General features: G+C 39.4%; 1 protein-coding gene across 1 annotated transcript in view; it reads left to right on the top strand.

Annotated features, from left to right (window-relative positions):
* Positions 1 to 13,018, top strand: part of LOC137258328 (FMRFamide receptor-like) — a 44,944-nt gene extending 31,926 nt beyond the window's left edge. Inside the window, exon 2 of the mRNA XM_067795962.1 lies at positions 10,966 to 13,018. Within this exon, the coding sequence (XP_067652063.1) occupies positions 11,286 to 12,413 (1,128 nt within the window). The 5' untranslated portion in view covers positions 10,966 to 11,285 and the 3' untranslated portion in view covers positions 12,414 to 13,018. The remainder of the gene's footprint in view (positions 1 to 10,965) is intronic.
* Positions 13,019 to 14,860: the final 1,842 nt, after the last annotated feature.

Raw genomic sequence — 14,860 nt, 5'->3', positions numbered from 1 at the left:
GCCTCTCCACATGTGCCTCTATAACTTATGTAGTAGCCCGGTTCTCCACATATGCCTCAATGAGATAGGAGGTAACCATGTTACCTGGTAGAGGAAGAAAGTAAGTTGTGTGGTAGTCTGTGTCTCCACATGTGCTCCAGTAAGGTAGGTGGTAGCGTGGTTCTCCACATGTGCCCCAGTAAGGTAGGTGGTAGCGTGGTTCTCCACATGGGCCCCAGTAAGGTAGGTGGTAGCCCCGTCACCTGGTCATTATGTCTTGAAAGATAATACTGATATAACTGCAGACTGGTGTTAGCAATCATCCATTAAGTTAGCTATTCCATTGCTTACAACATTGGCTTAGTCTAGATTTCCAAAGAGTGAGTGATTGAGGTAATATTTATCGTCACATCGGCAATATTGCAGCCATATCTCGACGAGAACAAGTAATAATGATATTGTAGAATGAAGAAATATAAGGAACTAAAACCCTGTTGACAAAGAACGAACAGTAAAACCACTAATATATATCACAGATATCCATTTAAGACTAGCAATTGAATCTAAAACTATAGTGGACAATACAATATAAAAATGGGCTATAGATTGCCAACAACGAAGGTAGATCACTACACTAGGGACCATGGGGACTTACATTAGTTTTGCTACCTGCATGGACCCTAGCTGGATTTACACCATGCCCACAGTCGTTAGCAATTTAGGCACATCTAGCCATACATTTAAAAGGACATGTGTACTGTGATTAAAGTAGCGGAGAGTTTGAATTTACTTTGAAAGTTGGTGGACTTACGTACCCTCTGAGGAGGACAATAATTTTACAGTACTTCAACACCCCTCGAGGATACAGCCACTAACAATCTTAGCTATCGATTTAAACTTCCAATCATAAAATATTTATCTATTTACAAATCTGTTATCAAATCTAAGTCTTTTAAAAATGCGAGAATTAAACGACAACTTATGGTACTAAAATGATAGTAGTTCCTTTTAATCCCATAGTTCGTGATTTGAAATATTTATATTTTGTGATGGAATATTCGCCACAGTCAAGCAAGACATGCTTGACCATGATTATTTCATCACAAGGGATGATCCTCACCTTTCAATAAGTATTCATAAATATATCTCGTATGGCCAATACGACATCACCGCATGATGACCTCTTCAAATCTGGACTGTCCCAAGTAGCTATAACCAATATAAGGTTTTATTTCATGTAATTTATGTATGCCTACTTGGGTGTCCCACTTCATTTGTATCACATCACAGATAGAAGATCTAATGGTAGCTTTATAATCAGTGTATGGAATAAGAAGTGGTGTCACAGATTTGTTGAGTGCTGCAGCGAGGTCAAGATTTCCAAAGAACACACCAGTGATTGTTATCCTCAGGTGTCAAATCAAGGGCGTACACATATCTGTTTGCAATCGATCACACGGTGGGTGTTAACGAATTTGCTCCACGTATATCACCCTATAAGCAATGAACATTTGAGCCGATCGTTAACCACCAGTTTCCCCTCTGTCACCTCTTTCCTGCAGTCCCCTTGTTTAACGCTACATGCGACTGATGAGAAGAGAGAATGATAATGCTTGCGTAAAGTTGAACAGAAGCAGCTCTTCCGGTTGATGTTTCATGTGATGATTACCGAGCTTCACAATACGACCGAGCTATACGGAAATATTTTGATTATGGCTTATGCACAAAGCATATTAAGTCATTTTGTCGACTGATCAACTTTCTCACTGCAGACAATATAATCTCATGCTCTAACCTCCTATCAGCTCCCTTTATCATCTATACACATCTACCACCCTATAAGCTGGTGGCTTCAGCCAGTAATTAAGCTCGGTGCAAGATGTAGTCATTTCACTTGCGTATATAAAAACAAAAAAGCAAACTTGATATTATTTTCGTTATCTGTTTTGTTGCTTGTTTTACTAGACTAAACACTTTTCAATGAGGTTTATGAATTCAAGATTCCATTTGTGATTTTAATAATGCTTCTGAGTATTCCAGGGGCATGGTGGGCGAGCTGGCTAAGGCGCCAGGCTAGTGATCCAGAGAGGTTGAGGTTTCGGGATCGAGCCCACCTGTGACCGGGTGTAAAAACCTTGGAGTCAACTTTGTGTGCAGACTCTTTCAGTGTTGTCACAACCCCTAGTGTACAGTACACAACCCTGTGCACTGAAAAGAACCCACGAATCCGTTGGTATATGACCAGATGGTGGCCACATAAACACGTGCATACACCTAGTTGCAGGTACAGCAACGTGCAGTAAACTTGGACAAAGTGCTGTGACTAGGTGTCCCAGTCCACCCAGCTGTCAATTGGGTACCTCGGTAGGATGAGAGAGCCACAATAAACTCGGTGCGCCTAGTGGCAGCAAGAGTTGTATACTCCCCAGGGAGTTGAGATTGAAATACGATGTGCTGTTGAGATTGACATCCGGTGATGGAGGGAAAAATACCAGGGCCTTGAGCATTCACTAGTGCGTGGATATGTGCGCTATATAAATATCCAATCTATTACAAAATGCCCCTACATGTCTCATAATCGCATAAGCGAGCGAGCTAACCTGAACTCCTTCTTACCAGCTAACCTACCATTTGTTCAATGTTACGACTTTTCGAGCTTTTTAAAGTATAACAAAATAATCCCTAAACATCGACAACGTTGTTAAACGTGGTGTGTGGAGGTACATTTGTTTATTCACGGCAGTTTATTATCCACGGATTCCATTCGGCTTAATGTGTATCATGGATCACCAATCGCAGTGGTGACACCAGGTGTTCCAAAAAGGCATATTCTGACCAAACGTCAGCATTTGCCGCTCACGATAGATTTAGCTCTCCAAATCAGTGCACAGTCCCCTTGCGAATCTTTCCATTGTACTAGTTAAACCACAGGTTCATAGTTTGTATACAACATAAACGTTTCCTTCTACACCCCTTTCATCTCTGTTCAAAGTATATCTTTCGACTTCGATTCTTAAACATAAGGCACGAGCAAACAGTAATGGTATCAGGTCGATGAGGGTAACGGTGACTGTATCCTTCTCAGCAGTGACACTCACCCAAACACATGAGAAGATAAGAGTTCAATACCAGACACATATGGCACACATCAAATTAGCGACGTGCTTCCCATAATGTTATTGAAACATACTCTAAATATTCTTCTTAAAACACTCTGGACGTTTTGCAGATTTTTGATTAATTTAACATTGATTTACAAATTTGAGCAAAGGTCACGTGATGCTCTTTGAAAGAAAGAGCATGTTCGATGGCTGCTCAACTTGTGCAACTGATCTTCAACTTGTGCGACTCCAAAGGATTGATCTTCCGGATATGATTCCATATGTAGAATGTTCACTCGTAGACAAGCTGACGAAACAAAATGAGGATATGGACATTACATCTTTAATAGCTATTTCCGTGTAATGTGCAATTACATGTCTCTTTTATTACACTACTGGTCGTGATTCTGGTTCATCATTACACTTGTCGCTAGAGACGGGGACATCTGAAGTTAAAATAACATAGCCGTCTCTTTTCCCTTTGTAATTTCCACTGTCAACTATTCGCTCCAGAATGGCAGCAACTGACTGGGTGGGCATCTATGACGACTATTAATTAGGCCAAAGTGGTGGCTTATTTTGTTTATTCTGGAAGAATGTGATGTTTTGTTGCAGGTGGTTGTGCGTTAGGCTTGTGGGTAAAGCATCAGTTGACGTCATGATCAGATTCTTTGACCCACTTGATGAATTCGTTCCCTGGATTAACTTCAAGACTTGTGCGTATACAAACTAGATTCACTCACCCACACGTCATTTATTCAACGACAGGGCCTTGAGCGAATACATTTTACAGATAACTACACTGCGTTTTCAATTTGTGTCGACTTGAGTTCATTAAGTTGTAGACTTGAAAAGTGTTGATAGGCATACTCGAGTTGACTTAAAATGTTTAAAGATGTTTACGATACAGTGACCTTTATTGTACAACACGACCGTCAGTTTAGGTACCAGGAATCGTGGCCATAAGGGCTCTGTTCAGACAGACTGCATCCGCTGTTGTCCAAACCCTGCACCGGGTAAATTACACCAAACAAGTTAAAAGGATGCAGAATAGTGTATTACGTCCCTGGCTGAGATATCTGAGCTGTTAGGACATGTTATTACAGTATATACATCTCATCATGCAATCATCAGTCACCTTGCTGCAGGTGAAGCATTTGTGTCATCAAGATGTCAGACGCTGCATTGTCTATTCCTGAAGTAACTGAACCGCCGAGAGTCTGGAGTTAAGAAGACACTTAACAATAGATGCATAGTATGAGTTTTCTTTGGTATTCTGTTGCCTTTAAACTCTGAAATGTGCAATATTCACTCTATATGTTTGCAGCATGTGCATAACGTGTGACCATTGTCGGATTCAATGACCCACAGGTCATCGACCAGCTCACAGATCTACTTAATGGTGACCAGCAAAGGTTTGTTACATTCGTCATAGATATATCACACCAGAATTTACATCTCCGATATATTAAGTCACATGTAAAAGTTTAACTATACAGTGTGTTTTATATCAGTTATCATGCAATGCAATATCTCGGGGGACTGATTTGGAAAGACTGGATTCTATTGCCAATATTGTTTTGTCATATATGTCCCGCATATCAAATTTCATTTGGATATGATAAATGGTTTGATAGTTTGAGGTACATAAATGAATTTTACTCTTTTAAATTATGTATGTCTAATTGAAAGCTTCTCTATTTTCGTCCGGAGCAAAATTGTTCAAAGTGTCATGTCTACAGAACATGCACCTAAGTGTATTCTGATTAGTGCACAGTTTAAGTCCGTACCTTTTGTCTCAATCTCCAGCTTTTCCAAGTGTCTTGCAATTCCGGTATCAACGCCTCCACTGAAACTGTCACTCCTGGTGCAGGTTAGATGTAGACAGAAACTAGTTTCATGGTTAAAAGATACAATTAAAATACTTCCCAGTTTGAAAATAGCAACATTTACTTGTCGTACATTTTGAAATAGTATCTCAGTGACGTAAATGATAACTTTATTAGTACAACACATGCTACCACAATTGTACCGACAATGGCAGCAGGGAAGTTCGCGAAATGCCAAAACGGAACTTCATGATAAAAACGATGTGGACACTAACGGAATGGAATGAGTGTGTCTGACAATGTCCTCATCATCCGCGCTATAAAACATGATTCAGTTACTTGTATTCCGATACAAAATCAATTCTAAATTTATCAGTGCGTGGATGTAATGTCACGCTGGACGTCTTTTTCGTTCCAGTAGTAACCGTACACGTTGAATAATGTGGGGTGGGTGTAGCTTTGTGCGTCTTTTACCTGCCTACCTACCTACCTACCTCTCTACCTATCTATCTACCTATCTATCTATCTATCTATCTATCTATCTATAGGTGTGTATGTGTGTGCTATAATAATAACAAAAGTAATGGGTTAATGGATTGTATGTGGCACTCGCATGTTTATCACTTTGGTGGTGGTACACTTTTTGATCCAGTTGTGCTGGTATCTTAAGTTTTGATATGGAACTGGGTTCAACGTCACGTTCAAGATACAATTTATGAGTCAGCAGCGCTATAACCTAAATATCTGTCTAGCGGTGGCAGGAAACAGTCGGAAGAAATCAGTTTGAAGGTCTAAATCAACTTGACTTGCTTTTTTTTCAACGCCACACTCAACAATATTCCCGCTATATGGAGGCGGTTTGTAGGTAATGGAGTGTTCACCAGACAATCCAGTGATCCACAGCATGCGCATTTCATCTCCAATCTGCCCAAGTCGAAGAGATTTAGGAAATATTTATTCATTTAAATAAAAGGAAAGTGATATTCCCTCCTGAATTGCCAGATAACAAATAGTGTTCTTCATTATCACCTATCTTGTCAACGTGCAAGCATGCTGTCACGGACATCGCTGATAGTGCATGCATATCAAAACATTCTTAGTACGTCACTTCTCAGCTCTAACCTCAAAACCAATCACTTTTACAGCCAGCGTCTCGATTGTGTGCAATGGTGCACTTGGACAGTAGTCATTACAGGGGTACTAAGATGAGATAAGATGACAAGAGAACATCGTGGAATGGAACCCAAGTTCACGATGGTTCAAGGTCTTTGTTGTCTTTGTTTTTTGTTTTTGTTATTTTGGTTTGTTTTTTGTTGTTGTTTTTTTGTTTGGGGGCTATTTTTGTTTTTTGGGTTTTTTATTCGTTTTTGTTTTTATTTAATTTAATTTTTTTGGGGGGTGGGGGTGGAGGGGTGGGTTTTTTTGTTTTGTTTTGTTTTCTAATTCTTCCATTGTTACAGCACGTTGTATGAAAACCAAATTTGATCGGTTCTATGGAACCTTTGCCACCGTCCGCGTTGTCAATGTTTTCTGTTTCATTAGATTCCCTTAGACCTAGTTACTTTTAAACGCCCCAAACGTATTGTCGCCAATAATTAGTTATTGTTACAGTATATTACCACTGACGGCCGTTCTCCTAAAAAGAGTGTACGTTACCACTCAGCATCCTATCAATGTACTCATGGTTCGGCAAATTATGTATGGATTGTTCATGTCAGAGGACATGGGTGTTCCAGTTGTGTGGTATCAACTTAAGAATCAGAATCCCTCGTGTAATCTATTCCACATTCAAGGTACACTTTGCTGCACAAATATGTCGCCCACAACCACTAACTATAGACGTTATAGCTGTTAACTATACTTAGGACAATGCCCCCTAGTTCCAGGCTATGCTACACCGAGATGGCCGGTGGTTTTATGTGAGACAAAAATATTTTATGGTTTTGGACGACGTAACAATGTGATTTGTATAGCACTTTATTACTCACACATACCAGTTGAAACTCTTCCATCAAATGTTGTATAATCAACCTAGTCCAATCAACGATAGTTATAATGTTAAATGTTTCTTTGTAACTTCGATAGCGTAAATTAATATTCTAGCATAATGATTGATACCCGTGACGGTCTACCCGGGGTAGAATAGGCCTTCAGCAACCCATGCTTGCCATAAAAGTCGACTATGCTTGTAAAAGGCGACTAACGGGATTGGGTTGTCAGACTTGCTGACTTGGCTGACACATGTCATCGGTTCCCCATTGCGCAGATCGATGCTCATGTTCTTGATCACTGGATTGTCTGGTCCAGACTCGATTATTTACAAATAGAGCTGGAATATTGCTGAGTGCGGCGTAAAACTAACCTCACTCACTCACTCATTCATAATGACTGAATTGAATAGTTTTCAGACAAACAAAACATTAGGTTTGAGGATGATTAAAATGTAACTTTGGTGTCCTGCAGATTGGTATTATTTTTTCATCTGAATATTTTTAAGTGGTCATCTTTGAAGTAGTCGTGACAGTCCTGTATCCCTTTCCTTTCACCGCAGTGTGTGTAATAAACAGACACATAAACTCGTGAAAGTTGAATGTGAAAATTATTGCAACGAGAAATTTCAAAGTTTTGATTTATTCACACGTTTTCCCTCATGAATAAATCAAAACCTTTAGAAATATCTCTTTGGAATATTTTCCATATTCAACAGCCACACATTTTTGTAGTCTCTATTTATGCAGCTTTGAATGCGAAGGTATGTTCCCATAGCAACACAGGCGACATAATAATGTATTTCGTTGCTCTTTTCCACCATAATATTGCTGAAATGTTGACAAAACGTGGCGTAAAACTATACCCACTCACGTGTATATATATGTTTACTTCAGTCATAAAGCATTAGCGGGAAAGGAATACCTCATCATATTGTTTACCACCGCCACCAATTCAGGGTGCCTAATGTTCTTCTGTTCTGTCTATGACATTAAGGTGTAAGCATTTAGTGGTTTGTGTTACGTGAAGAAAGTAGACCAGGGCAGGAAGTACATACTCTCTAGCCTGTTACATGATTGTATTGTATAAGTTGGTGTGTTTAATGAAAAGCGTTGATACACAAGAGACATGGCTGGTATTTCACATTTTACAAAACGTGTAATGCTGTACTTAACGGAATCAGCTATTGAGGCCGATATGTTTCAGTTCTAACTGAGTACGTTTGAAACCAGATCCGGTTTATCTCTTCTCCCCAGTACGCCTGAAGCACGGAGCAGAACATGTGTCCCGATCAGAAAGAGAAATTAGGTGATTTACCCGGTTTCTGTAATAGGTTGTACTACGCCGCTAAAATGTTAGGCGGCATCAAATACACTCAACTCATTGACTAATTTTTATGACAAAACGATGATCGTAAATTCATACAAGACAGCATGTATGTCTTTAAAAATGGCCTTGTGTATAAGTTGTCAAAGTGATGACTGTCATTGTATAGAATGTGTCATGTGTATCTTTGAAGAATGTGCATCTATGTCCAACGCAGAAGAAATAGTTGAACAGGTAAAGTATACATACATACATACACACACACACACACACACACACACACACACACACACACACACACACACACACACACACACACACACACACACACATACATACATACTAGCACACCTTGTGTTATAGATGTTTCCCAATTATGCAGTTATATATTTGCTACCACTATTGTATTTTGATGGGATCTATTGCTATGCCTAACAGAGCACCATCAATCGTTAGAATATTGTATTGACAGTGAACACATGGAAATGTATATTGCCATAACACTCGCCACATCTGCTACCATCATGGATACAACCAAATGCTAATAAATGTCATACATACATAGTAAAAAGTGGAAGATATAAATGATTATCTCATGTGTATAAGGATTACTTTAGTGCTAGAGATAATTATCAGAGGTCTCGTTTATGTGTGTTGTGAAAGCTTTATATCCAGGAAGATATGTTGTTGATACTACACTGTCAGTGAAAAATAAATACGAACCTTTGTTGTGATATGGAGGTAATCCCAGTTACGGAGTCGTACGTGGATTCGCTTCCAGGCGTCATATCTCTTTGGAAGTTGTTATCGTAAACTTAGAGATGCCATGTGTACTCACGAAGAATAAACCCTACTATGTTACGGGTTAGGCAAATCCAAATTGTACATGAATTTATACACTTTTAAATAAAACATATGTTTTCCTCCTCCTCCTCCTTCTTCTTCTTCTTCTTCAACGACACTCAATGTGATAATTTAACAGTATTCGGTGCTGTTGCTTTCTTCTTGAGTTCTATCTCAGGCATTGTTCGAATTCTTTTCTTACCTGGTCCAGTTCTGCTCTTTGTGTCAATGTTGCCAATAGAGATAACGCCAAAACTGAAGAGACGGGTTTTTTTCATATTTGAAAGAGATTTCGCTTTTAGAGTCATATCTATTCGTTACATTCATCAACACACAACAAGAACTTACCGTGTTTTAAGGCACCTGCGGTTAGAGAGATAAAGAATGTATTCCTTCAAAGAAACCTGTAAACAGACTGAAACAATACAAAATATAGGAGATAGGACATAGCCTTGGCTACACCCTCTTAACGTTTTCAATTAGACCGTTACGTTGGTAATACTGACTTTGTTATGCTTAGACTACGAGCGAGATCTATGGAGATGTATACTATGCATACACTTTAATGTTATCTATCTTTTCATTCAGAGCCTTGACAGAGGCAAACATGACGGGAAGTGATAGTAACTTTCATGTGTACAAGTTTTCCGCCACACCAGTGGCCAACATTGTTGAAGAGTTCATGCACACTGCAAAGAGCAACATTTATGTTGTTTTAAAATGGTTTTAAGGGATATAAAAGTTCACATGCTGAATTAAGTATTTCTTTTCATAACATTCCAGCAACAGGTGACGCTGTTTATGTTATTTATGGGGATGATAGTTGATGTTCAGCAATTATCTGGTTAAGTGATTAATTACATTTGTTTCTCTGCTATGCATTAAGTAGGTTCAAGATACTGTGAGATAATCTGCTGGTTTTGTCGTAACAGATGTACGGCACATGCACGGAACAAAAGCACAATATATATTTACCAATGTAAGGTTGTTTTTGAATGTGGAAAGCACATAACTCATCACTGCGGATTTATTAAATACGTAGAGTTTCATCTACAGCTGCACAGGCAAGTACCTGTTTCAGCAAAAATTTAATCTTCAACGTCGATTGCATAAAAAAAGACGTCTCTAGAAGACATATATTTTGTGGCAGCAATATTTCATTTCATAAGTTCTAAGATAACATGTTCAGCCTCCATTGTTGTTTTAAGAAAAGTGAAGATATGAAGCTGTATATTTTGTGGCAGTAACATTTCTTTCCATACGTCTGTCCCACTGAATACCCTTAGTTCTAAGTAATTTCCGTTATTTTAATGCAGTAGAGAAACTGAAACACTGGTAAGTGTCATCAGACCATTTTTGTAAATAGAACTGAATACGATGCAAGTGGATTCAACGATCCTTTAAGTACCGCTAATGGGTAATGCACATAGAACCATATAAAAAATCATTACATTATCAAGAGTATTAGAATGTATTAGAAATATAAATTTCCTCTTAAGACGTGAATCTTTAGCACAGCACCTCATCAGGATTAAAAAATGTTTAGCTTGATCGGATTGGAATTTACGTCCCTTTGTGTATTCCTTTTCAGTCTTCCTTCATTAGGAGATTTAGAAGCAGTCTGTGTAAAGACTGCCAGTGTTTTGTTATGTCTAAAGGCGGAACGGTTTTAATGCTTTCGGATTATTGTGTAGTGGCTTTTACCTCGGCCATGTCAATCAACTGTGCATGAAAACTGGGTTCCTTAGCAACGTTGAAGACGGCAGAACATGTTTCAACTGTGTATCAATTCTAATCGGTAGCTGACATGGGAACTTTACGTTTGTTACTCGTATGACGCTTGTCAATACTGTTGAATTTATGTCCCAATTTAACAACTACATGTTTGGATATTTCAGGTAACTATGCCAAAGTTGTACCGCTTTGCGTGAGGATGCCTGAAAGTCTTGGACTTCATTTGTAATACAACCGAAGATCATCCTGGTTTATTCTCCTCTTCGGGCACCTGTTGTTACCTTTGTCCAGTGGAAGATGGCTCTATGTTAAATAGGAGGACCAAATACTATCCTCACTTGCAGATCCGAACGTTTAGTTATCTGAGGATGGAGATTCTTGTACTTCAAACTGAATGTGCTGGATGTGTACTGGATGTCAAATGTGAAAGTTGTTGAGATTGCTGATCTAGGATTTGTTATCTTTCTGAAACCTGTGTTCAAACATGGAGGTGAATGATTCCCAATATAGCCTTTCTAGCTTCAACAGAACTGTGCAAGCGGACTATGAAGTCTTATTCTTTGTCCTGACCCATGCCAGATCGTTCAGAATTGGAGGTCTTTGTGTCGCGATTCTTGGATTCATTGGTAACACGTTAGCAATCATCGTCCTCCAGAGGAAGAGAATGTGGTGCAGCACTGCATACTTTCTCATTCTTCTAGCTCTTTATGACAACATCATCCTCATAGTCGCCATATGGCAATGTGTTTCCGAACTGCAGAGTAACAGCGACACAAGCCTTGTGATCCATAAAGTGACCTATGTGTTATTCATCCCCGTCAGTTACATTGCTCAAACCGGAACAATCTTTATGACACTTGTAGTGACCATAGAACGATATGTCGCCGTCACTAAGCCCTTCAAAGCTCGCATCATATTTTCTCTTTCATCAGCGAAGAAGATTTCGTTGGGAATATTTCTATGGTGTTTGTTGTACAATATTCCTCATTATGTTGCACTGGATCTATCCTATACCACTGTGACCAACAATGCTCATTTGTCAGAGTTTGGGAAGCAATATGTATACAAAAAAGTTTACAGCGTTTATATACAGCTCCTGGCAATGTATGTTTTACCGTGGCTGGCAATGACTGTGTTCAATATTTTGTTACTACGATGTGTTAAAAAAATTACCATGATTCGCCATAATTGTCATTCCAAGAGTGCCGCCGACGATGGTCGTCGGCTGACTTTACCGGTCATTGCCGTCACAACCGTATTCTTCCTGGCATATCCATTCCCAGCATTCGAGGACACTTTCTGTAAGCTATTCGACCCTTCCGAGGTCGGCTTGAATGACACATGTGGAGTTAAAATGAAGATATTGTTCGAGCTGATTAGTGATATAGCCAAAGTGTTGAATTCAGCAGCCAATTTTATATTCTACTGTTTACTGGGACGAAAGTTCAGAAGGACATTCCTACATCTTGCAAGTAGTTGGAGACGTCGTATGTCCACTGTGGTTGTCAAGTCGTCCATGGCGTTTGACAATCAAGGGACACTGTCTAAAGCAGCGGCGTCAGTTTATTTGGACCGAGAGCTTAGTCTTCGTCATGACATCGACGATGTGTAAGGAGACTCTACTCAACTGTTCACTGGAGAGGCACCGCCAGACAGTGCTTAGGGAGTAATTGGCGCTCTCTGTCTGAGACGATACGGCTTAATTAATCACCTTAAGTACATAAAACAGCCTGAGACGTGTGAAGTGTTATGTGAGATGATGAAGTCAATGTTATAACTGGTTACATGGCTAATCAACAGTGTCGCATCATTTGATACAGTCTGCAGATATGTAAACGCTTTACATTGACAGGCACACATTGTTTGAGGGCGTGACCTGAACGACCCAGAACGTCAAGGTACCAACTGTCTGTCTATTTATTACGTTTTTCAGATTGTCAGATCGAGTAATATTTTTGTCTTATTTCAAGACATGGTGATACTTTTATTTTCGGATCGGAATTTGTATTTTATGATAATAACTATGTTTACAATTTAGAAGAGTGTCAATACATCTTGATGGTTGCCTGTCATGGCATCTTGATGTCATGGATAGCTTTATATCGATCATGCCTCAGTACCATGGGCGCCTATATATATGCTCGCGCTCAGTGTTATAAAGCACGTGTCAAGCTTGTTTGTCATGCATCATGCTGAGGAATAATATTATTAAAGAAAGTGGGAAAGAAACGTCTTCACTTAGCTTCCTTATATCATGCATGTGTGTTTGTGTGTGTTTGCGTGTGTGTGCGCATGTGTGTATGTGTGGGTGTGTTCGCCAAGGCAGTATCCATAATCCATAACACCAATATCTCCGTCATGAAGGTAAAATGTCGCTTGGCATTGAACAAATGTTCAATAAGTGAAGGCGTCCGTTCTAGTTAGATGTTGTCTTCAAAATAATTTGTGGTTGCCATGAGCCCCCAAACTGCTGAGCATCGTTTCGGCATTGGCTGCATAAATTTTTGAAAGAACTGCAATGTTCTTATTCTGGAGGTACTGAATATTGGCATGCATGGTGCGAAGCCTGACATTTTCTTCACACTTGTAGTCAATAATCGGAGCTATGTGAATGCTTCACGTTCCTTCTCTTTACCGAATAGCAGGTACGTTTCTGCATGTGGCATATGGCTTCCCACCTCGTGACACTGTCACTCCAATCCTGGTCAACGTGCACGACACAATTCTCGAGAAAACGGTCATTTTGTCTCATTCTTTGGTCGTGGTATTTAAGAGTTTGGATACCGTGGTTTGTGCGCATATTGTAAGCGACGGGATGTGACAGTAGACACGCGTATTTATTTTACACAGTTATTTTATTTTATCTTGCTTCTAATGATACTTATTAAAATTATACATACAAGTGTCTACAGTTACACTGACTGCAGTAGTGCGACTGCAAAAGTTACTTTAATCGGTCCTTGTAAACGTTGATGTCGTACAGTACAACATCCTTAGCCACGAACCACAACCCTGCTAGGTCTTATACCAGTGATTGGGTTTCACCAAAACAAAATGGATGACGATGAATCACTTCGGTAAGGACTACAAAACATTCAGTTTTAAAAAATATATATATAAAAAGCCAAAAGAAAACGTACTACATTTGGGTTGTTTGTGTTCCTTTCACTTGCCATACGTTTGTCATCACTTCTTTCACGAATGACTGCTGAATGTATTAGTATACAGTCATGGTTCTGTGTTAGTGGTGGCCATGCTCTTTATGTAAAGGACTATGGAAACAGTGCCAAATCCGATCAAGGTATACCATTTTACGACAAGTTAATACACTACAAAATTGTATTTCAAAGTGATATGGCGCCTGAAACTACGTCTTGAGCTTCACGAATTTCCAGTGTTAGTCAGAACATATCACAGAACGGTCCACAAGGGAAAAGTGACAAACATGTTATGAAATGATACTGACACTAGCCAGTGAGTACAGGTATTCGTGAGACATGCATATCGGTTCCGATGATCCCATAAAATAAATATATCAATTTAATGTGTGTGGCCTAATGGAATATACTCGCTCATTCGAACTTCAGCTGACATCTCCGAGGAAACACTATCATATACATGGTCGCCGACATCGCCGTGCTAATTGAGTGGAGCATACGGAGGTCTTGTCTAGACGCTAGTAAGCAGTAAAGTGATAAAGGGTGTGGCCACGTCAAAGCGGGACGAAAGTCAGACCTGGTCAGAACTGTAGTGAGTGTAAGTACGACAACTAAAGTACGATGGCATTTGGTCAACCATTCGAATCCTTCTGGACTGCTGTCGGATCTAACCCGGATCTTCACGGTTTAGGTGGAGCATGTACATGCTAGACAATGGGAAGACGAATGGTACATCTTCACAGTGTCTGTAATAGGACACTTCATATGAACTGATCTGATTCTGTGAAACCTGATTGGTGTTTAAAATGTCCGACCTGAGACTAAATTTGTTAACCTCCAGCTGTCTACCTAATTTCTTTTTTCCTTATTTCTTTCAGACATGTTCTACACTAAATTTCAA

The sequence above is a fragment of the Haliotis asinina genome, chromosome 12 (genome assembly GCF_037392515.1).
Source record: "Haliotis asinina isolate JCU_RB_2024 chromosome 12, JCU_Hal_asi_v2, whole genome shotgun sequence".
Lineage (NCBI taxonomy): Eukaryota > Metazoa > Mollusca > Gastropoda > Lepetellida > Haliotidae > Haliotis > Haliotis asinina.
The sequence above is the reverse complement of the archived record's forward strand: the minus strand, read 5'-3'. Positions and strand labels throughout refer to the sequence as shown.